The sequence below is a fragment of the Scophthalmus maximus genome, chromosome 11 (assembly GCF_022379125.1).
Source record: "Scophthalmus maximus strain ysfricsl-2021 chromosome 11, ASM2237912v1, whole genome shotgun sequence".
Lineage (NCBI taxonomy): Eukaryota > Metazoa > Chordata > Actinopteri > Pleuronectiformes > Scophthalmidae > Scophthalmus > Scophthalmus maximus.
In genome coordinates, this window is record NC_061525.1 from 1,373,661 (window position 1) to 1,397,043 (window position 23,383).

The following is a 23,383-nucleotide window of genomic DNA, read 5'->3' on the forward strand; positions in this document are numbered from 1 at the left end:
GGGTGGAACACACCTACTTTAAGATGATGGGTGATGTGCTGGCCTTCAGTCGGATGTGGGCTGTTGGGGGAGCTTTGTGCTCTGTGGGGGAGGGTGGGGAGTTATTTGTTAATTTTTGAAATTTTTCTTTTTTGCGGTTTACCCTCAAAATGTTGAGGTCACAGTCATTTATTTTGTTTCTTTAATGTCGCAATAAAGGGCCTTTGGAAACCAAACCTCCTCTTCCTCCTCAGTCAGGACACGTCTCACCCTCCTCCTCAGTTAGGACTCGTCTCCTCCTCCTCCTCAGTCAGGACACGTCTCCTCCTCCTCCTCCTCCTCAGTCAGGACACGTCTCCTCATCTTCATTCTCAGTCAGGACACGTCTCCTCCTCCTCCTCCGTTAGGACTCATCTCCTCCTCCTCTTCCTTCTCAGTCAGGACTCGTCTCCTCCTCCTCCTCATCAGTCAGGACACGTCTCCACCTCCTCAGTCAGGATACGTCTCCTCCTCCTCCTCCTCCTCAGTCAGGACACGTCTCCTCCACCTCCTCCTCCTCTGTCAGGACTCGTCTCCTCCTCCTCCTCCTCAGTCAGGACACGTCTCCTCCTCCTCCTCCTCCTCTGTCCGGACTCGTCTCCTCATCTTCATTCTCAGTCAGGACTTGTCTCCTCCTCCTCCTCTGTCAGGACTCGTCTCCTCATCTTCCTTCTCAGTCAGGACTCGTCTCCTCCTCCTCCTCCTCAGTCAGGACTCCTCTCCTCCTCCTCGTCCTCCTCCTCAGTCAGGACTTGTCTCCTCCTCCTCTCCCTTCTCAGTCAGGACTCGTCTCCCCTTCCTTCTCAGTCAGGACTCGTCTCCTCTTCCTTCTCAGTCAGGGCTCGTCTCCTCTTCCTTCTGAGTCAGGACTCGTCTCCTCCTCCTCATCCTCCTCCTCAGTCAGGAGTTGTCTCCTCCTCTTCCTCCTCAGTCAGGACTTGCCTCCTCCTCTTCTTCCTCCTCAGTCAGGACTCGTCTCCGTTTTCTCCTCAGTCAGGACTCGTCTCCTCATCCTCCTCAGTCAGGACATATCTCCTCGCCCTCCTCAGTCAGGACACGTCTCCTCCTCCTCCTCCTCCTCAGTCAGGACACGTCTCCTCCTACTCCTCCTCCTCTGTCAGGACTCGTCTCCTCATCTTCCTTCTCAGTCAGGACTCGTCTCCTCCTCCTCCTCCTCCTAAGTCAGGACTCATCTCCTCCTCCTCATCCTCCTCCTCAGTCAGGACTTGTCTCCTCCTCCTCTTCCTTCTCAGTCAGGACTCGTCTCTTCTTCCTTCTCAGTCAGGGCTCGTCTCCTCCTCCTCGTCCACCTTCTCACTCCTCGTCAGTCAGGACTCGTCTCCTCTTTCTTCTCAGTCAGGACTCGTCTCTCTTTATGTTTGTCCCATAACTGAACACACATCATGTACTTTAAATTAGTTATTTGTTCAAAATAGGGATGTTCATTGTTCAACAATGGACAGTCCGAAAAACAACACATTTGTCCATTCCATTCTATTCAAATGTAATTACATTTTTTCTACTAAAAAGGAAACAAGAAGCGATAAGAGTACTGTTAAAGTACCGGATCGATAAGCAGGATTGACAAGTGTACTGGATCTAATTATTGTGCCCACACAAGTGCTTCACCTTAGCTGCTTCAACTCCATCCTTGGGGAAACACTGCAAGAGGTTGAATAAATTTATTGAGACTCACATATTGTTAGTTGACTGTATGGATTCAGGTTGAACAGATCTACATCCATGGCATTAATGGAGTTAATTGAAGACATTACCAGTTCTATAGATAACAAGAAATATGCAGTGGGAGGATTCATAGATTTGAAATTAAGCATTTGATACAATTGATCATCATTTATTAATCAATGAACTGGTAAAGTTTGATATCAGAGGGGTTGTACACAACTGGATGTACATAAGTAACAGACATCAATTCGTGCACATAGGGGATTACAAATCAAAGACATTAGATATCACTTTTAGAGTTCATCAGGGGGTCGTTTTGGGTCCCAAATTATTCATTCTTTATTTAAATGACATATGTACGGTGTCAAACCTCTTCAAATTTGTGATTTTCTGAATGACACTCATATTTTCTGTTCTGGGGAAAACTTGCCATTGCTATTATAGATAGATTGCTATCTATTGGGATCCACCGACAAATGTCCCCCTCATATAAGTCACTGGACTGAAACGTGTGCGTATGACAATAAACATGAAGGAAGACAGACACTTCATGTCCTCCATTATGACTTTTCAATATGTAAGATGATTGACATATGATTGGTTTGTTTACCATTATTCCTTCATTCACCATAAAGTCTGCGTAGATCCATATACACATGCAAACCTTGAACAACTTATATATATTCAAACAAACAAACTATGGCTCAATGTTCAATCCTCTGTACTGGACTACGACGGTCAGACACTCCTGTATGTAACACACCTGTGGCTGAATGCCCTCTACTGGACAAACAAGGAACAATGAGACATGTTGTACACACCAAACTGTCTCTGACACTCAATAGAACTTTCTGCTTGAGGAAAGTGGTGATGTGAATTTCAGTTGGAAAAATGTTTTGATCCACTAATCACACACTCACACACACACACACACACACACACACACACACACACACACACACACACACATGATAAGATATTCTTTTATTTGTCCCACGATGGCGAAATTCGGATGTCACAGCAGCAAAGTGGATAGCAGAATATTAAAAAGGCATATATATATATATATATATATATACCCTCCGAGAAAGACAGGCTTATTTAACTCTCCGGGAGCCCTGCCCAGATGGGCAGATAAAAGAAGGCGACCCTCCCAGCTCCACCCTCCAGCAGCTCCTACAGACTGCAAGACAAGAAGAAGAAGCAGACAAAGGCAGGAGGAGCAGGAGGGTCGTCACACTCCACACTGGGGGCCCTGGTTCTCCAGCCTGTCGCTCGGGCCCCAGACACTCTGGTCCACACCGGGGGCCCTGGAACCTCTAGCTGACATCCGGGGCCCCAGCCATCAGCCCACACACTCTGCTCCACACTCTGCCCCCCTGGAGATCCATACGATGGCTCACGCCCCTGGTACCCAATAAGGCAGAGAGAGATGGTCAGTGCACTAGTTCTATATTATTCCGATATTATTCCGATGTTCTTCCTGTTAGCATTCTGACATTTGACCTCACTGCATTCTCACCAAAATGTCTGCCGCACTCAGCCGTTTAATTCCTCAACGGTTGTTTGTGGTTGCTAGGCAACTTTGACTTTCGTCATTTTAGATCCTTGAACATTGAATCGATATTTCATTTCATGCAAATGCATTGTTGATCCCTTAAGAGTCAATGGGACAGATTACACAAAGTTTGCGAGACAGTGTAATATTTTATTTAATGCATTTTTGGTATTGTGTATTGTTATTGTGATTACACCAGGAAAGGAGAATCCCTGTGTACGTGACAAGAACGGAGAATGCTGTGTAACTATTGTCAAACTAAAGTTATATTTTTGCACGTTGCTCCTAACTCCTTGAATGGAACCTGGCTGAGTGGCCCCCTACTTTTCAAGGTATGTAAGATAACGTTATGTAACGGCTGTAGCATGGTCGCTCAAGCTCAGAAAGACACCACTCAAACCAGGATTCAGGATCTGTGCATTTAATCCTATTGAATTAGCAAGGGACACGGTCAACATACACAGGCTGTCAGGCACTCTCCCTCAGTCTCCAGCACAAAATCTTCCAAAGTTTAAAAAAAAGAAAAATATTCATAAAACATTGCTATAAATGAAATGTAAACACCAAAATAATGTGTGGCCTTACAATAAAGACGAATGTATTTAAAACTAAAATTAAAAATAAATCACAAAAGTAATTTCTTCATTGAAAAATGAAGTGCAACTTTATAAAAATGCATAAGACAATGACAGATAACAATTCAACACCATTACACACCTATGGAAGTAGCAAGGGACACGGTCAACATACACAGGCTGTCAGGCACTCTCCCTCAGTCTCCTGCAGCAGGTCATAAAACATGCAAATGAGGACAAAATCTCTGTGGAATTTTGACAGAAAAAAACGGCTGTTTTTGCCAACGAAAAACAAACGGAAACACTCAGCAATATGTCACCACTGATAACGTTGCATTTATACACAGTGCAAGACAAAATAAAAAAAACTTCCCATTCCCCATGGGATGGTAAGGTGTTGTTCTTGATTTTTTGACAGCAGCAATCTGCAACAGCTCTTGAATCAACTGGCTTTCAAAATTCGCACCCTGGTCGGGATTGATCCTCTGTGGGTAGCCATAGAGACAAAAAGACCTATCCCACAGCTGCTGGGTGAATTTTTTGCTCTGACCAGTTTTGCTGACTGGTCAGAGCATTTGAAGGCGTGGGCCATTTTAGTGAAATGGTCTGTCACAACAAGCACATCCACACTGTTTCCCTTGGAATCCTCTGCAGACCAGAAATCCAAGCAGACCAACTCCAACGGGCTTGTGGTTTTGATGCTTTCCAGCTTGGCTCTCCCCTCTGGTTCCAGTGTCTTGCTGACAACACAGTGCTTGCAGCATTTCACATGTTCTCTGACATCGCACTCCATATCAGCTCAGAAGAATCTCTATCTGGCCAGGTACAAGGTCCTACTCTGACCCTGGTAGCCAGCATCATCATGGATGCCATGCAAAACATGACTGACCAAGGACGAGGGTGCCATGTACTTATGACATTTTCTTCCACTTAGAGAATCCCTACACACCCTATACAGGATGCCATCAAGTATTTTAAGCTTCTCCTACTGTTTCAGGGTTTAAAGCACCTTTAATGACAGTCCAGCTCTCTCTCTTCTTGTCGGCCGTCTCCCACGGGTGACAAAAGGCATGACGCTTGACAGCATGGCTTCTGTTCTCTGTTTATCCTGAAGCTCTTGGAGTGAGAAGACATGGAGAGCACTCACACCTAGTGGGACTAGTTTCTCCAAGTCTTGAGCGAGCCAAGAGAGCCACCCTTTGCTTGGAACCCTGGTCCCACTCAACATGGCCCGCCAAGACTGCACACACCTCACCATTGGTCAGAGAACTATGTTCCTAGTCTCCTGGTGAAACTGGGCACTCAACACTGGTGGTTGGCACTAACTCTAAACACCTCATGGACCATACCCTCTTGAACTTGTTGCGACTCCTCCAGCAGTACCTCATATGGCTCCTTCATAAGCCTCTGGCAAACATGGCTTTAGACAAAGGAACGCCTGCTGAGGGCATCAGCAACAATGTTCTTAGGACCAGGTATGTACTTGATGCTGAAATTATATGGTGACAACTTGGATACCAATCTTTGCTCACGCGTCAAGTTTGGTTTTTGTGAGGATGTAGGTTAGGGGATTATTGTCCGTCTAAATTGTGAATGTGTGTCCCTTTAGCCAATGGCTAAGTTTGTCGCAAATGGACCACTTCAATGCCAAAACTCTAGGCGGTGTGCAGGATAGTTGCTCTGAGCATGGGTGAGTGCCTTGCTGGCAAAGGCGATGGGGCACGCCTTACTTTCACACTCTAGAACCTGAGATAATACAGCACCCAAGCCATCCTGCGAAGCATCCATAGACAGAATGAATGGTCGGCTGAAGTCAGGATGTGCAAGTACGACAGACTCCAGGAGGGCTGTTTTCAACTGTTTGAATGAGCTGTGATGTTTCTCTCTCCAATCACTTGGGTGTAACTTCTTGAATACAGCAGCACCCGTGCATTTCCTCTCTTCCCTTTTGGTTCAGCGGCCAGTTCAAACAGTGGCTTGGCTATACGGGAACAGTCGTGTATAAACTGCTGATAGTACATGACCAAGCCCAAGAATGACTTGATCTTCCTTGAAAAAACAGTTGCCTCTCAACTCCATTCTCACCTATCCCAAAATAACCTGTATGAACAGTTCCAATCCGGTTTCCGCCCACTCCATAGCACTGAAACAGCACTTATCAAAATCACCAACGACCTCCTTATGCCAGCTGATTCTGGACCATCCTCATCCTCCTCGACCTGAGTGCAGCCTTTGATACCATCTGTCACACCACCCTCCTCAACAGGCTATCTTCCATCGGCATCACCCACACTCACACGTTAGAGTGTGGGTGATACATCTCTGGCCGCACTCAGTTCATTCAACTCAAGTCTTTGAAATCCATTCCCTCCTCCTTCACTTCAGGTGACTCTTCATCATTTACCTCCTTCCCCTCTGCAATATCTTCCGCAAATTTAACATTCATCTCCACTGTTATGCTGATGACACCCAGCACTACCTTTCCTCCAAACCCTCGTCCATTCTCCCGCCCACCGCCCTTACTGATTGCATCTCTGAAATAAAAACATGGTTCACTCAAGATTTCCTCAAATTAAACAGTAATAAAACCGAGGTTCTCCTCATTGGCGCCAAATACACCTTTTCCAAAACCGACAGTTTTTCTCTCACAATTGATAACTCCTCCGTTTCACCCTCCCCCAAGTTAAGAGTCTGGGTGTCATCCTTGACAGCACACTATCCTTTCAACCCCACATCAATAACATTACCTGGTCTGCCTACTTCCACCTACGAAACATCAATCGTCTCTGCCCCTCCCTTACTGCCCACACTGCCGCCATCCTTGTCCACAGTCTCGTCACTTCCCGTCTGGATTACTGTAACTCTCTCCTCTTCGGCCTCCCTCACAAATCCCTCCATAAACTTCAACTAGTCCAGAATTCAGCTGCCTGCATCATAACTCGAACCCCCTCCATCCACCACATCACTCCTGTCCTCCAACAGCTCCACTAGCTCCCAGTCCAGTTCCGTATCCAATTCAAAGTACTCCTGTTTACATTCAAGGCCATCCACAACCTCGCCCCCACATACTTGTCTGATCTCCTCCAGTGCCCCACTCCCACCCGCTCCCTCAGATCCTCTTCTTCCATACACCTGTCTGTCCCCTCCGTTCGTCTCAGCACCATGGGGAACAGAGCATTCAGCCGCTCTGCTCCCCGTCTCTGGAATTCATAACCACCCCAACTTAGAAAACATCGATTCATTTCCCCATTTCAAATTCCAACTGAAAACACATCTGTTTAAAACTGCCTATTCCACTTGATGTCAATTGCTCTGCCTCTTTATGTTGTTTTTATTGTTGTTGTAGTATTCTTTATTTTTTTTGTGCCACTTTTAATGTCCTATGTATTCCTGTACGGTATCCTTGAGTGCCAAGAAAGCTGCATTTAAATAAAATGTATTACTATTATTATCTTCTTCTGAGACGGTGTAACGCCATCCTCCATCATTAGATCAGTCTCCACCATCGAAGCAATGGCGTGCACCTTATCAGGGTCAAGTCAAGTCAAGTCAAGTCAAGCTGAGCCGCACCAAAGTGCTTCACCAGAAAGTGCTTAAGCGCAATAAACAAAGAATAATACAATAAATAAAGCAAAAAAGAGAAAATTTAAAAGGTAACCAGGGGCCACTATGCACTGGCACTTAAAAAAGGAGACACCAATCGAAGGCAAGTGAAAAGAGGTGTGTCTTTAAATGGGACTTAAAAAAATATTCAGAGACTGGGCTGCACAGATGTGGAGGGGGAGGCAGTTCCAGAGTCTGGGGGCTGCTACTGCAAAAGCCCTTTCCCGCTGGTTTTTAGCCTTGACCTGGGCACTTACAACAACAGTTGGTCAGCTGACTGAGTGCTCTGGAGGGGATGTTGTGGTGGAGAAGATCAGACAGGTACGCGGGGGCCAGACCATGGAGGGATTTGTAAACAGTCAGTAGACATTTAAAATTAATGCGGTAGCAGATGGTGAGCCAGTGGAGCGATGTGAGGACCGGGGTGATGTGTTTGGGCTTTTTTGTACAGGTGAGGAGTCGGGCGACTGAGTTCTGAACCAACTGCAGGTGGCGGAGCTGTGATTGATCAATGCCAGTGTATAGAGCATTGCAGTAGCACGGTTGAGATGTTATGAAGGCATGGATGACTCTCTCTAGATCACTCTGGGGCAGGTAGGCTTTAATCTTAGCTAGGGTTCTCAGGTGGAAAAAGCTTTTCCTAACTACTGCACTGACCTGCTGCTTGAGCTTGAAGGCACTGTCAAAAATCACACCAAGATTTCTGACAGAAGGCCTGATGTTAGAGGCGAGAGGGCCCAGGGCATCGGTGGAGAAGACCAGAGATGTTTTGCCAAAAACAATGATCTCTGTCTTGCTCTCATTGAGGTTGAGGAAGTTTACACCCATCCATGCCTTGATGTAAGCCAGACAGTCAAGCAATGGATGGAGTGCAGCCTGCCCATCAACCCTTAGGGGGAGATACAGCTGGACGTCGTCGCCAAAGCAGTGGGAGGAGATGTTGTGTTTGACCAGGATTTCCCCTAGGGGTAAGATGTACAACAGAAATAGTATATTGACCAGTATAGAACCTTGAGGGACCCCGCAGGTGAGGGGGGCGAGGGCTGTGCCTTTGATGCCTATGTGATGCTCGAGCCGAGACAGCACGGTCGGTTGACACACCAGTTACATCCACAATGTGTCCCAAAAATGTCACACTTCTCCTAAGCAGCTGACATTTTTTGGGGGCCAGCTTCAATCCGTGAGTTCGCAGCCTGTCAAAAACTGTCTCAAGCCTCCTGAGGGCTTCGGCTTCGTTAGGGGCATACACAAGCACATCATCCAAGTAGCAGAGTAGGGTCAAAAAGTTCTGGTCACCAAAAATCCCCATCATTAGGTGCATGAAGCTTGCAGGGCTATTGCATAAGCCCTGAGGAAGTCTGTTGAACTCATAGAGTCACATAAGTGTGGTGAAGGCTGTCAACTTTTTGTCTTCCTCTGCCATGGTGATGTTATAAAAGCCAGAGGTGAGATCCATGGCACTGAATATGGCGCTACCTCTCAGAGCTGCCAGACACTCTGATTGGTGAGGTAAAGGATGTGCATTCAACCAACGATAGTCCACACATATCCTGAGGTCCCCATTCTTTTTCCATTCACTCACTGTTGGATTTACAGTGAGTGACACTTTCCTCCATCTCTCTAAGAACCTGCCAGAGTTCGTGGTACTGTGCTGGTGGAACACGGCGGTATGGGAGTCTGAATGGCCGTTCGTCAGACAGATGGATGCGGTGGATTAAATCCTTAGCCAGTCCACAATCAAGCTCATTCCTTGAGAAGACGTCCTCATACTTGTGGATCAGTTGCAGTAGTTGTGACTTCCAATGGTTTGACACCTCACATGAATCAATATCCAGATCATCTAATCCCAGGTTATGTAGGGTGTCATGAAAACTGGAACAAGGTAGGGGGGATGGAACTCCTGGCTGCGTCACCAAACACTGTCAGATTCTGCACTCTGATATCTGTAGCTGGCTTTTGTTCAGTGGTCATATCCAGATCCTCAATGGCTATGCAGGTGGACACATCTGCTACTTGGTGTGACGCTTGAAAGTGACAGCTTTGTCAGACGTGTTCAGGATCCTGACTGGGACCCATCTGTCACCATTCATAGAGCTCACAGACCTGCAGACTATGATATTTTTCTTGTGAATTTGTGTTCTTGATGGTTCAACCAGCTGCTCTTGTTTTGGTAGAAGTGTTACTTCCTGAACCAGCTTGAATAGTACCAATAAAATCTGGCATTGTATCACCCTGCCATCTGTTGATGCCCGCCAACATGCTAAGAAACTGTATTATCTCAGGTACATTTTCAGACTCAGGTTTGCTCAGAACTTGCCAGAAGTGAGGAGACTGTTTGAACTGCTTTAAGAGGTGTTTAATGACATTTGTGCCCAAGATCAACTGATCTTTCTGTCCAGGAACCATTAAGGCCTGTACACTGAATGTGCAACCATACACTTCCATCTTCACGTGGTATATGCATTTGGGCTTGACATGGATTCTACCACAGTCAACAAGCACACTAACAGTGTGGACACTGCTGGGTTCTGATGCTGATCCAACATTCTTAAGCAACTGTTCAGCCTCTTCACTAATGGTGCAGGCCATGGAGCCAGTATCTAGTAGCGCTTGCAATGAAACTTTATCATCCACCTGTGCGTTGGTGTAAAACAGACTGTCAGCCTTATCAAGTTTGGTTATGTTTTGGAACAGGACAACAACACCAGGTGGGGCAGATTTAAGGCTTTCTGCATATACAGATTGCATGTCTCCATTGGAGTCGAGGGTCTCATTGCCACTCACATTGTCCCCTCCCAAGTGCGAGTGACTTAGTTTCCCTGGACAGAGGCAGAGGCTTAGAGGGCAGAGGCTTTAGGACAGTCTTTTCGCTGATATCCCACTTTAAGGCAACCTAGACATCCCCTTTCTCTCATACAGTGTTTTCGCGTCGAGTGAGAACCATTACCACAGACTTGGCAAGGGGTGAATTGAGCTGAGGGGGAAAGTGTGAGCAGGCTGGCTGTGTGAGCAGGCTAGCTGGTGCGCTCTAGCACTCTCTCTAACATACTTAGCACCCGCTCCGAAGCACTTTGTTCTGAGGCAGCTGCTTCACTTGGTTTGGTTGGATTGGTTGGGATGCACTTGGCCTTTCTTGGGCATAGTCAGTTTCTGGTTCTGGAGAACTAATGGCTGCTACCGCAGTAGCTACCTGGAGGGCATGTGCTCTGGTGGTGTTACCGTTTAATCTCTTCACATGGCACTCTCTTTGATGTTCATCAATAGCCTCCTGCAGCTCTGTGAGCGTCCACTTGCTTATGGGCTTACACTTGAAAACACAGGCAAGGCCAGGATCAGAACAATTTCTAATGAACATCATGGCTATTTCTGCATCCATATTATCCATTTTGCTCCTCTGGAGCTGCAAATGTCTGTCAGCTGCTTCGGCGGCTGTATTCAGTCGGACACATAAATCTACTGGTGCCTCCTTTGCTGTTGGCGGGGTTGCGTAGAAATCAGCTAGTGGTAAACAAGACCCAGGACTCTCGCTAAAATAGCGTCTCAATATGCTATAGATCGTCTCAGGGTTAACAGCTGTGCCAGATGGTGAACTGCTTTTCAATCCTACTTTGACAATGCGTTTCGCCCTGCCAAGAAGATGGCCCAGAATCTAACCTCCCTGTTCATCAGTTGACGGATTTCTCTTGTGCAGGTACACCTCCGTCATATCAATCCACTCTTGAATGGAGTATTTGTTGTTTTCCATCACCACGAAACATGGGAGGGTCCTTGATATCAGATCTGACTACCAGGCTCATTTTGGAAAGGTCAATGGTTGTGTCTGGCGCTTCAGTTCTAACTGATCTGGCCGATGGAGACTGTTTTGGCGTGAGTGGGGCCTGGCTAGCTAGCAAGTGGCTGGTTATTGATTCACCTATCTGGCTGCCTAACTCACCAATGAGGTCACTTAACTGCTGAGTGGTGTTCTCATTGCTAACAGCAGGAGTGGAAAACTGATGCTACAGTGGGGGGATGTCATGAGTATCGTCTGAATACACACTAGTTAACACTGTATTCCTACTCCGGACTATTCCATCTGTGTTAAACAAACCCCTGCCTCTCCCAATAATAGGAGTATACATATCAAAAGTATCCTGACCTCTATTCAATTTTCAATTCAATTCAATTTTATTTGTATAGCGCCATATCACAACATACATTGCCTCAAGGCACTTTACATAGTGAGGTCAATATTACAATATTACAGGGAAAACCCAACAAATCCCACAAAAGCACTTGGCGACGGTGGAGAGAAAAAAATCCCTTTTTACAGGAAGAAATCTCTGACAGAACCAGACTCAGTTGTGGGCGGTCATCTGTCTCAACCGGATGACCGCCCACAACTGAGTGGGCGGTCATCCGGCCACTCAGGAGAGGTGGGCAGAAAGAGGGTGGGAGGAGAGACAGTAGGAGAGAAGAAAGAGAGAGGACAGTTGTACAACCGCCGCTGTAATCTCTACCAGATTGATACTCATAATTAAAAAATACAATTATGTTGCTGTTATTATTAGTGATGATATTAATATTAATATTAATAATAACAACAATAATGATGGGTTTGGGTCCTGCAGCTCTGGGGTCAGAGATACACTAGGAGAGATAGAAAACACAAACAGGGTTAGTGACATGTACTGTAAACATATCGGGGGATAGGGGGGTAGTTTAACAGTTGCTTTAATTTCTACTGAGGGTTTGGCTGCCCCCTTGTCCACCTCCGCCTCCACCTCTGCCCGGGCTACAGGAGGAGAAGGTGGACTTTGGTCCTGAGTCTTGAGACTGTAGGTAAACACCTGTACTTTAAAGACGCAGTCTGTAATCTGTGACACCACACCTCACTCATTGTTTGTTTTGTGTCGTTGCTTCCTCAACAGACGCCAGCAAAGAAACCCGCCCGATGCCACAAGGCATGGAAGCCGGTGGCAGGTCTGCAGGGAGGAGGGAGGCCTCCTCACTCCACACAAGCACACATATTCTCACACACACACATTCTCACACAAACACACACATTCTCACATTCTCACAAACATTCTCACACAAACACACACATTCTCGCACGCACACAACATTTGTCACACAAACACACCCCATTTTGTAAATAGTTTAGAATGTTTTTTACTCTGTTACATTTTAGTGTATATGATAGTGTTAATAGTGTTCATTTTAATAATTCTAGTGTTCTTAGTATTTTACCCATAAGGTTTTACAGTGCTATTTTATGTTAAAGATGTGCTATTGACTATATAAATGTGTTTGTAAATAAAAATGTTTGATTATTTAATCAGTGTTTTTTTCTCAGTTCATTCACTCATAATGACGCTGATTATGAAGTTAGTTTCCAATTATTATGTCTACGAATTGATGTCACTAAGCTGTATGGGTTGGGTTTATTTCTTGTTAAATAAGATAATGTTACTTAAGAATTATTGAACAGTTATACTCTACACTGACATAGGTAAGTTACATAAAAACCATGACGTCTGCTGCGTTTAAGGATATAATAGTTTTCACTTTACTATTAAATAAAATAAATGAAATATAAATCAACAACAAAAATCGCTGTAACCTGAAGTTTCTGCATGATTTTAATTTGTATTTTTTGGTGAAACAGGAGTGACTACACGCTTTAATTTTGTGTACTTGATGTGCGTTTCCTGTACTGAGAGCTATCATTTCCGCTGGAAGTGATGAGGTGTCTGAGTCTGAAGGCGGACCAGCGGAAAGAGAGAAAAGTCTGAACTGTAAGTTAAAACTTTAGAAATGAATCTGTTGTTGTGTTCCAGAATGTTAACGATGTTGAATCGAGAATATAGTTCTTTGACTTAATATCTGTGGTCGGTTCATCAAGTTAGAGCCTGGTTCAAACTTTGCTCATACTGCCTGCCGAGAGCAGCCTCATCTCAGGCAGTCCTTCCGAAAGGTCCCGCTGGCTCTGTCGCGGTTCAACACGAGCTATTTTTCCGTTTTGGGTCAAATGTATTATTTGTTGTAATAATTGAGTTTATTTAATTGGAGAAGCTGTGGTGAGAGGAGGAGAGGGAGAGAGCAGGGTGTTTTAAATTATTCAAGCAATCTAGGAGGCAAATGAATAACATATGGCACATGACTGAATCCCTGGTTATTTCCCAAACAATTTAAATAGAAGTAAAGGAAGCTACTATGGACCATGTCAAAGTGAAGGAGAATGTAGATTTAAAGTTGAAAAGCATCTATCCTCCAAAATTCAGCAAAAATCAAGACTATGTTCTTAAAAGAAAGACTGAGAGTTACCAGTTAATAAGTAAGGCAACAGCACTGCATCAATAATGTTAATGAATTTTCAAATATCATTTCAAATGTTCATTGCAATGCAATCTGTAGATGGGAAAATATATTATCTGTGCCACAGAAATTGCGACGAGCAGCAGCATCACCTTGCAAAAGTCGGTCGTACTCCAGAAGAAGCAAACCATATATATGGGAGTATTTCTTGAGTTTCACGCCAGTGCGATCGGGGCTCACTGTGGAGTGGAAAAGACTATGCACGCAATCATTAAACGCTGTTACTGGCCTGGTATGAAAGCAGACATCACAAAATGGGTAAGTACATTATTTCTAAATATTTATGTGGATCTGTGGAAATATTTAAATATTTCATACCTGACTGTTCTCAATTCTTTTACTCTGTTAAATTTCCCAATGTGATGACTGTCAAAAAAAGAGGGCGACAATAAAGGAGAGAACTCAGTATAAACTAATAGAGGTGAATTATGTTATTAAATTGTACATATTTAACATGGAATTCTTAGCTGATGTTATGCTTTGGTTTGCATTTAATGTGTGAGAGCCATTTGAACTTGTTGGGATGGACCTTGTTCGGAAGTTGAAGTGCTCCAACAATGGAAACGTATACATTTGTGTCATGGTGGACTACTTCACTAAATGGCTAGAGGTCTTTCCCCTCAAAAGTAAAAAGGCTGAGGAAGTGACAGAGTGCATAATGGATTTTTTCTATAAGTATGGTGCATCTAAACGAATCCTGATGGACCTGGGTAAAGAATTTGTCAGTAAAGTAAGCTGAATTCTGAGACGTGATTATTATTGTATTTTTGGAAACAACTCTGGGAAATCAATTTGGTGTTACAGAACAATGTGTGTTTGTTTTCTTATCGAATGCATATTCTAGATCAACCTGGACTTGTGTTCAAAGCTGGGTATTGCCAGAAGCCTCTGCACACCATACCACCCTCAAACAAATGGCTTGGTATGTATATGTGTATATGTGATTTGAATTTGTATTCACTTTCAGGGCTTTGAAAAAAATGGTGCAGGACTATCCAAGCAACTGGGAAAATGATATCAAACCTACAGTGTTTGGACGGCGCACCAAAAACAAATAACCACAAAATATTCTCCATATTTCCTCATGTATGGAAGGGAGGCCCGTTATCCCTCTGAAATTCCAGACAAGTGGCAGGTATGATTGCATTTTACTGCAGGAGGGGCTGCTTTGGCAACCATATCTCTTTCTCTGCTGTAATATACTCATGTTAATTTATCTACACCAATGTTACAGATGGGCTGCACGGTGGTGTAGTGGTTAGCACCTTCGCCTCACATCGGTTCTAGGTTCAAATCCCGGTTCAACCAGGGCCTTTCTGTGTGGAGTTTGCATGTTCTCCCCGTTTATGCCTGGGTTCTCTCCGGGTTCTCCGGCTTCCTCCCACACTCCAAAGACATGCAGAATGGGGTTAGGTTCATTGAATGATTGTCCGTATCTGTATGTGGCCCTGCGATAGGCTGGCGACCTGTCCAGGGTGTACCCCGCCTCTCGCCTCCCAATGTTAGCTGGCGACCCCCCCCTCCAGCGACCCCCCGCGACCCTTAAATGGATAAAACGGTAGACGATGAATGAATGAATGAATGTTACAGATAATTTTTAATCATCACCCTAATTAAAAATGAGGAAATATGCAGCCGAATAACAAACCTCAAAGATGTGCATGCTAAAGTGGAGGTCAATATTGCAAAGGAAGAGGAAGTTGTTTTAAGGGGAAGGATGACAGTTTTGTGGTTGTGGATAAAGTGTTGTGGAAAAATATTTGTCAAGAACAAAGAAAAGGAGGGAAATTAGAAGCTAATTTACTGGGACTATTTGTAATTATCAACATTGATGGAAAAAGTGCTGACCTAAAAACACCAAGAGGAAACACTATGGAAAATATCAACATTGATCATCTAAAGAAATGTGGAACATGGAACCACAACCACGCATTCCAGCAAAATGGATTGGCTACACATCCACTCCTCCTCTGGCACTGCAGCCGAGCTCCTCGATGTGTCCCGGGGTTCCCCAATCCCCCACATTCTCACAGAGTCCTTATCCTCAACTCTCAAGTCATGCAACACAATTGCCTTTAATCCCTCAATTCCAGTCATCCCAGATGAATGTAAGTATAGATGTCAATACAATTTAATTTCATTGACAAGATACTGAAAGACATCTGCATTCACACAGGAGTATTTCATATGCCGCAGTCGGACTTGGGGGAACATTTGCAAATTCATGCTGCATTCAATTACAAACTAAGCTTCTGTGAAGAACTCTGTAATCTTATTCTCAGTAATAGCTGACATCTGGTCAGATAGAAGGCAAGTTGTGCTGTGGAGCAAAGTAGGGCAATACAAAATATTCGCTGCAGACCTGCAAAATCTGGCCCCCGGAGGGGAGGTCAAGAGTGAGGCAAATGCATGCAATAAGTCTTTTCATTTACATGCTGATAAATCCTCTCTACATGACTTCTCGTACATTGTGATGGTCATTTATCCAAAGGAGAAGCGGGCACTTTACATTGACCCCTTTGGTGAAACCCCTAACCAAATTACAAAATGCAAGGATATGCCAAGGCAAGTTTCATAAATCAGTAGTGATGTCATTAAAGGTTCTTGGTTACAAATAACAACAATATTCTGCTATTCCACAGAGCGTTCATGAGACACAAAGGCCTCCATATCTCACGTTGGACTTGTGATCAAATAAGTCCTCTCCCCCTCTTTCTACCCACCTCTCCTCTCTCCCCCATTTCTCTCCTCCTACCCCAACCAGTCGAGACAGATGGCCGCACACACTTAGTCTGGTTCTGCTTGAGACTTCTTCCTGTTAAAGGAGTTTTTTCTCTCCCCAGTCGCCAAGTGCTCGCTCATTGTGGAAACTGTTGGGTTTCTCTGTAATATAGTGAGGTCTCGAACCATACTATGTAAAGTGCTTGGAGATAATTTCTTTATGTAATTTGGTGCTATACAAATGAAATAGAACAAAAAAATTGAATTGAAGTATTTATTGATTATTGTTTACACATTTTGGGCTCAGTAAAGTGATCCTCTGTAAGGGGATTGAATCCTTTGGGATTATTTTTTCTCTGTAATGCCTTTTCTTGCAATAAATGCTTGACAACTGATAAGTTATGATTGTATTTTTGGTCATTGAGTATGGTGTATAGCTCTTAAATAACATGGTATTGACGAGCACGTGATGGGAAATTTTGAGGTCTGAGAGGTGCGTCTGTATTTTACTATCCAATATAGTTACACAAAAGGAAGTAGAGTGACAGTAAAGTCCATGCCCTCAGTTCTGCCTTTATTTTCCTCTTCCTGTGGCTCAGCGTAAGCAAGTAATGATTTAGCGTGTTTTGACAGTATAAAGTCCGAGTTAGATTGTTACAGTTTACAAGTATTTATTTCTGTCAGGGTTCTGTCGTGTGCGGCTGTAATGGGGTTGTAAATGTGGCCAGTGTCGAGAAAACGATCTTGGAGCCGAGGGGTAACGAGTTGATTCAGGTGAATCCAAATCAAACTGTTCCCCGGAGGATGACATCATCTATCAATATGTGACAGACACCAGTTATTGGTAAGAGCTGGCGTGGCTCACGATGAGTGTCGCAGACTTTGTCCTGTGGTGACATCGAATCCAGCTCCATGCGATCTTTTTTATTTTTCATTTTCTTCACTTTAATTTTTCATCGTTGGCTGTTAATTAGATCTTCCTTAAACGATCATTTTCACCGCAGTACCGGAAAACATCTGCAGGGAACCAGTTAAATCGAAAACGAGTGGGGCCATAACACCGGCCCTGATACCTGTATCACACATTGTAAAATGGTGTGTGTTAATGTGGCACGATAAGTCCGATGAAGCTCATTGATTATAATCCTTTCTTTGTTGTACTTCAAATGAAGAGGGAGTTTGACATGTCTCCATATGTTGATGTGTGTTTATGGGGAGAACGCGATGATTGTTGTTCAAAGAAAGGCTCATGTTATTTTTGCCAGTGTCACTGTCAAGAGGTAGTAACCAGAAGACGACAGCAGGTGTCAGAGGCGCTACATGAGCACCATTTGCACAGGGAGAGTTACAGGGAAATATCGCGAGAGTATGTCAGAGGATGAAAATCCCGTGTGTGTGCTAAAAACGGAGAATGCTGTAGCGGCTGTCAACCGTAAGTGATATTGTTGCACTTTGCAGGTGAGCTGGTGAGGCGATGTTAGTTCGTGGAGTGAAAACAAAGATTGCACTGTACTGTGACACTGTGTTCAGTTTGGAAAGTGTTCATGAGCGACGTACCGCATTAACTGTGTTGGTTAGCCAGTTAGCAGCTAACGTGACGCTCACGGCCGCCATGTTGGTGGAGGAGGAGCGCGGGGCATTTACCATGACAATGAGCCCGCGCTGCTCATATTCATGTTCTGTGTTACCGGTGGTGACCAGTTATGAATGTTGATGTAGACTATCATGATGTTATCGACATGGGAGTTCATATCAAATGTCCATGTGACATGGGAGTTTCAAAGTCAAAGTGTATTTCATCATTTCAGCATTGTAGATCATGGAACATTGAATCGATATTTCATTCCATGCAGTTGTTTGGTATCATCCCTTAAGAGTCAATGGGACATATTACACAGAATTTGAGATTAGTGTCATATTTTATTTTGTGGTACTTAGTTATTCAGAGTACGTGCTGAAAAAAGAGAATGCTGTGTAGCGAGTAACGACTCTCGACCTCAAGTTCTGTTTTTGCACTTTGCAGAAACCAGTTCATGAAATGTGTCGCACCAGATTGAGCCTGTGCGACGTCACTCATGTCATTTATACTTGTTATATGATTTAATTTTGGTCAAAGAGTAAGAATAAAAAAGATACTGTTTGATAATGTCATAATCAGGTTAGAAAGATGTCCATTCTTATCTGGACAAAACCACAAGATGAATCTATAAATTTAGGTAAATATATAAAAAAAACATGTTGCTCAGTGCACGAGTTCTGTGTCTCTATGACAACTGTCGACAAACTGAAGAATTTCGTGAATGGTGTTTGTATCTAAGGGTGCATTTTTTGGCTTAATACATTAAACTTTGAAGTTGTCTCTGTCTCTCAGGTTCTCAGACGCAGCAGGTAAACTCAACCGTGTTGACCTGGCAGGAAGTGAGCGTCAGTCTGAGACTGGTGCTCCTGGCGAACGACTGCACAATGCCTCCCAAGATCAACCTTTCCCTCTCGCCTTGGGTAACGTCATCTCTGCCCCGGTGGACGGACGCTCCAAGCACATCCCCGACCGGGACTCGGAGCTGATGAGGCTGCTGCAGGACTATCTGGGAGGAAACATGTGCACCTTGATGATCTCCTGTCTTTCCCCTCGCAGACAACCACTATGAAGAGAGCCTGAGCATGCTGCGCCATACCAACGGATCCAAGAGCATTCAGAACAGACCTCCCATCACCGAGGACCCCAAGGACCCTCTGCTCAGAGAAGATCAGGAGGAGATCAGGAAGTCGTGGGCCCTCATCTTTGGCCAGCTGGACACTGTTAACCTTTCAGGTAAGTGACATGTTTTTTAGCCAGATATTGCCAAAGGGTTTAAATGTAAGGTGTTTAATAATAGGAATGTAAAACAAAGCTGCATGAGGACATCCAAAATTTCTAATCTGGAGAAGGCCCTAAGCCAGCAGGGGGAGCACTCTCCTAAAGAATGACAAGAGAAAATGGTCTGCACACAGCAAAGAACCATGGAAATAGGTTACATATCAGTTTCAGTGGTCGTCTTTCTGTCAAGTAGCACACGCGTCTCAATCCTCCTGACAAAGTCTGAGCAAACACTGGAAATTCCAGTGATTGGTGTTTGATTATATTCTGTTATTGTGACCCATCCTGGTCACTGACACTGCTGTGCAATGTTTGGGTTCCCATCATCAGTGAGCTCGAGCTGTGTGATGCAGGCTGCTGAAGAAGAGCTCTGCCCTAAACCTGACCGGCTGTACTTCAGTCACGCTGTATTGCTGCAGATTGTAAGGCAGAGCAAAGTGAAAAGTGAAAGCACATATTCTCTGTGAATAGAATATGTTTTTTATTTCTTCAACCTCTGTTGCTCATCCTGCAGCTCCTACACAAAAAATGGTAATGTTGCTGGCCACGCCTCCTGCTGCTGATTTGCTAGGCAATTTGGTTTCACATTAGGTGTTCTTAGCCCCGCCCACAGGACCTTTATAAATACAGGCGGTCAAACTCAGTCAACCACACCTTTTTGTTTTGTTACTTAACAAACAATACAGTGTTATTGCATCACTGCATCTGATATTTAGCTTCTGTTTTTGCTACAGATTACTTTTACTGCTTTTCTTCTTTTCACTATGTCTCAAAACGCTGAGACATGTATTTATGTATTTGCCAGTGTTATTGATGTTTCATTTAGTGGAATCTTCTCCATTTGAGCTTAATAGTTGGCAGGGTGTGTTTGTCTGTGCTCCCCTCTCCCCTGACTTTGTAAGTTGTTTCAAATGATTTCAACCAAGTTCTTAAATATATCAAAACCAAAACTATAAAGATGTCACAATGAAAGGTATTGGAAGTGGACATCGTCCACCATTGGAGGTATTGCCATTGGACACTGGGTGCCAACGCTCTATAAAAGTACAGGACTGGTCAGTCACAAGATATTGCCATTGGACACTAGTAAAGGTATTGCCATTGGACACTAGTAAAGGTATTGCCATTGGACACGGGGTGCCAACACTTGGTGAAAGTACAGGACTGGTCGGGTGCAAGGTATTGCCATTGGACACTGTGGCAAAGTCCGCAGGATTGACCCTAACATGTCCAGTTTCCCCCCTCAGGAGGTCTGCGCTGGCTGGGGGCGACTCGTGTCCACTTTGTGGAAGCTGAATCCCCATGGTGAGGTATTTGAAAAAAATGTATGACACAAGGAGTTTGTATTGGTATTACATTGATTAGTGTAGTTTTTGTTGTGAGACTTATATGAATAAAAAATGTGTGCAATTAGAAAGAAAGAGGAGAAGTATTCACAATTTAACCATTTATTACACACAATATGATAAATTTAAACACCACACAAAAATTCCTAAAAGCTAAACACCACACAATAAAACAATCAAAACATCACACAATCTCAAAATCACACAAAAATCCCTAAAAGCTAAACACCACACAATAAAACAATCAAAAGAACACAAGAACAATCCTAAAAAAAATCCCTAACAATATTTTTTTTGGGGAAATCTAAGCCTCCTCACCCTAATCTTTTGCCTTTGTCTTCTTTTTGTCTGGGAGCAACTTAAATGGACTTATGATTACTCTGCACTCCCCAATCGACTGCCTCCTTTTTTAGTTCAGGGTGCCCTCCATCTCATCCTGTGGCTGTGGTTCAGCTGAGGAAGATGAGTGGGCTGTATTTTCATCTTCGGTTGTTGTGGTGCTGCTGCTGCTGCTGCCGCCGCCTTCCATCTCCTCCTCCTCATCTTCCTTCTCCTGCTCCTGCTGCTGGTCTTTCTCTCCTGTGGTGCCCTGTTGGAGACTCTGGCTCACCAGGGCCCTGACCTCCTCTGCCTCAGTGTGGTCAGGGTTGGCCACATAGAATCGATCCGCAGTTTTTGTGTCGTGACACATAAAATCTGCCACCTTCTTCCGGGCCTTTAGGTCTTGTGACTTTTTGGCCTGGAAAACATTGAAAATTGCAAAGAAATCAATGACAGTACTTTTAATCAAGGTTTCAGTTTCCACACATACTTGCATGGGAGCTTTGTTTAGAATGTAATGTCAACTTACGCAAGTAGCCAGAGCGAATGATCATAAAGTTAATGAGCCCAACCATCCCCATGTCCTTCCAGACGGACTGGAGATTATTGTTAAGATTTTTCGATGGACCCTTGCGCTTGGTGAAGAGGACAAACTGGTTTGACTCCTTCGAAGGGACCCTTTTCTTAATTGCTAGCCACCTCTCCAGCCACGCAAACTCCTCTCTTTTCAAAAACAGTTGGGCCTCCCCAAATGTTTTGTTTGTCTTATGCTCCTTTATCTGTTATGGCACAGACACGTAGAAAAGGGAGAGAGTGCAGGCAGACTGGGTCATGTAGACGCACCACAGTAGACATCAGGGCTAACCTTCAAAGCTAATAGTGTCAGAAATAGTACTTACGTGAAGCAGGTACCCCCGATCCTGGCTGAGGGTCTTTGCCTCCTCCACTTCTTTGTCAGTCATATTGGCAAAGACCCCCGGCCTTTGCCCGAACAAACAGCTCCAATAAGCACATTGGTACCCATAAAATAGGAACCGTTTTTGATTGGTAAAGTCCTCCTCCAGTTCGTCTGATGAAAAGAGAAATAAAGCAAAGCACTCAACATAATGTGTCATGTTAGCAAGCAGAGTTGTGGACAACTTACCCAATAGCTGCGGGATGGCGATGGCAGCCTTAGAGAGGCACTTCTGCAGCTCCTCCCTGGACGGCAACTTGGTAATCTTCAGCCGCTTGGTGGTCATCTGATGACCACCTTGCACTGAATTGACTTAAGCCCCATCTTCAGTTCCCCCTCTATTGATGAGAAGTGCATGCGGGTGAGGCGGCAGGTCTTGGTTGGGATTCCGACCCTGAACTTCACAAAATTTTAAGCATTCTGTAGGTACATTTTGGCAGTTGTGACTTTCATTCCTCCCACCACGACGCTTCGGGCCCATCTGTTTGAAGAAAGTGGGTAAAAGAAATCAAATAGAATCTTTAAATGTACAAATAAAATTGTAATGACATTGTCACTCACCCACGGATCCTGGCCATCTTAAAGAGACAGTCGGACAGACGGCTCACGTTGTGGCCCATGTAGAATAAAAATGTTTTCACTCTGCTGACCTTAGATACGGCATTCTCTTTCATTTTTGTCATGGGGTCAAGGCCCTCGTGGTGGGCCCTGTAGGTCTGGAGGTATTCCTCTGTAACGACACACAATTTAAGGTGTTATAATATACATGTGAGGACTCTGCTGTCCAATGGCATGAATAAGACAAATTAATTATCATGTTATCAACATATGCTTACCCATCGATGCTGGGAGGGTTATCCGCCTCATTAGGTTCCCCCTGCCGCTGCCTGAACTCCACGGGCTGAAAGTGGATGGGCCTGCCTGCTCCGCCATGGCCGAGGACGGGCCTGCCTCCTCCACACATTCCTGTCAAAGTTGGTGAAAACCAAAAAAAATCAGACACACAAAGACAGGGAGAATGGAAAAAAAGACAAAGAGAGAGAGAGAGAGAGAGAGACTCACGTCCTCCTGGTTCTCCACTGTAGTGGAGGTGCGGCTGCGCAGCTGCTTTTGCAGCGTCTTGCGGAGCACTTTGACTTGTCCAAGCAGTTCATCCCTCTCTGCCTGCACCTTTACCAGCTCGCGCTCATAATTGTGCATTGTGTCCCTGCACTCTGCTGAGTCACATTCTGTGACAGGTGATGACGGGTCCACGTGTGGCTCCTCCTCAAACAGACTCGGGTTTAAATCTAATGTGGACACCATGGTTTGGTTGGGGTTGGTGGCACGGAGGTCAGCCAATAGTCTAACAGTGTGCCTTCGCTTGGCCTCATGGATTCTGGAAAC

At 44.5% G+C, this 23,383-nt stretch overlaps 2 protein-coding genes across 8 annotated transcripts in view; one reads left to right on the forward strand and one right to left on the reverse strand.

Moving 5' to 3' along the window:
• The window catches only part of LOC118299707 (kinesin-like protein KIF3B), a 100,878-nt gene that overhangs the window by 60,767 nt on the left and 16,728 nt on the right, over positions 1-23,383 (forward strand). The gene's annotated exons all lie outside the window — the stretch shown is intronic.
• On the reverse strand, positions 20,982-23,240 carry LOC118299797. Of its 4 annotated transcripts, XM_035623820.1 has the most exons (8): positions 23,060-23,240; positions 22,834-22,963; positions 22,559-22,727; positions 22,428-22,478; positions 22,187-22,335; positions 21,942-22,111; positions 21,572-21,821; positions 20,982-21,460 (listed from the first exon to the last, which is right to left on the reverse strand). In XM_035623820.1, exons 1-5 carry the CDS (start codon positions 23,195-23,197, stop codon positions 22,311-22,313), a joined length of 513 nt encoding a protein of 170 aa, XP_035479713.1. In that variant the 5' UTR covers positions 23,198-23,240; the 3' UTR covers positions 20,982-21,460; positions 21,572-21,821; positions 21,942-22,111; positions 22,187-22,310. The 4 variants fall into 4 exon arrangements, with proteins under 4 accessions (XP_035479713.1, XP_035479710.1, XP_035479711.1 ...); XM_035623817.1 differs by having other exon boundaries at positions 22,187-22,478; XM_035623818.1 differs by having other exon boundaries at positions 21,572-22,111; positions 22,187-22,478; positions 22,648-22,727.

What these genes read in the sequence shown, in the direction of transcription:
- LOC118299797 (XM_035623817.1), bottom strand. Translation starts at nt 22,283, where the DNA reads ATGACCACCAAGCGGCTGAAGATTACCAAGTTGCCGTCCAGGGAGGAG. An exon ending in ATCGGGGGTACCTGCTTCAC is followed by an intron (nt 21,822 to 21,941) that starts GTAAGTACTATT and finishes GTGCCATAACAG; the next exon opens with ATAAAGGAGCATAAGACAAA. An exon ending in CATTCGCTCTGGCTACTTGC is followed by an intron (nt 21,461 to 21,571) that starts GTAAGTTGACAT and finishes AATGTTTTCCAG; the next exon opens with GCCAAAAAGTCACAAGACCT.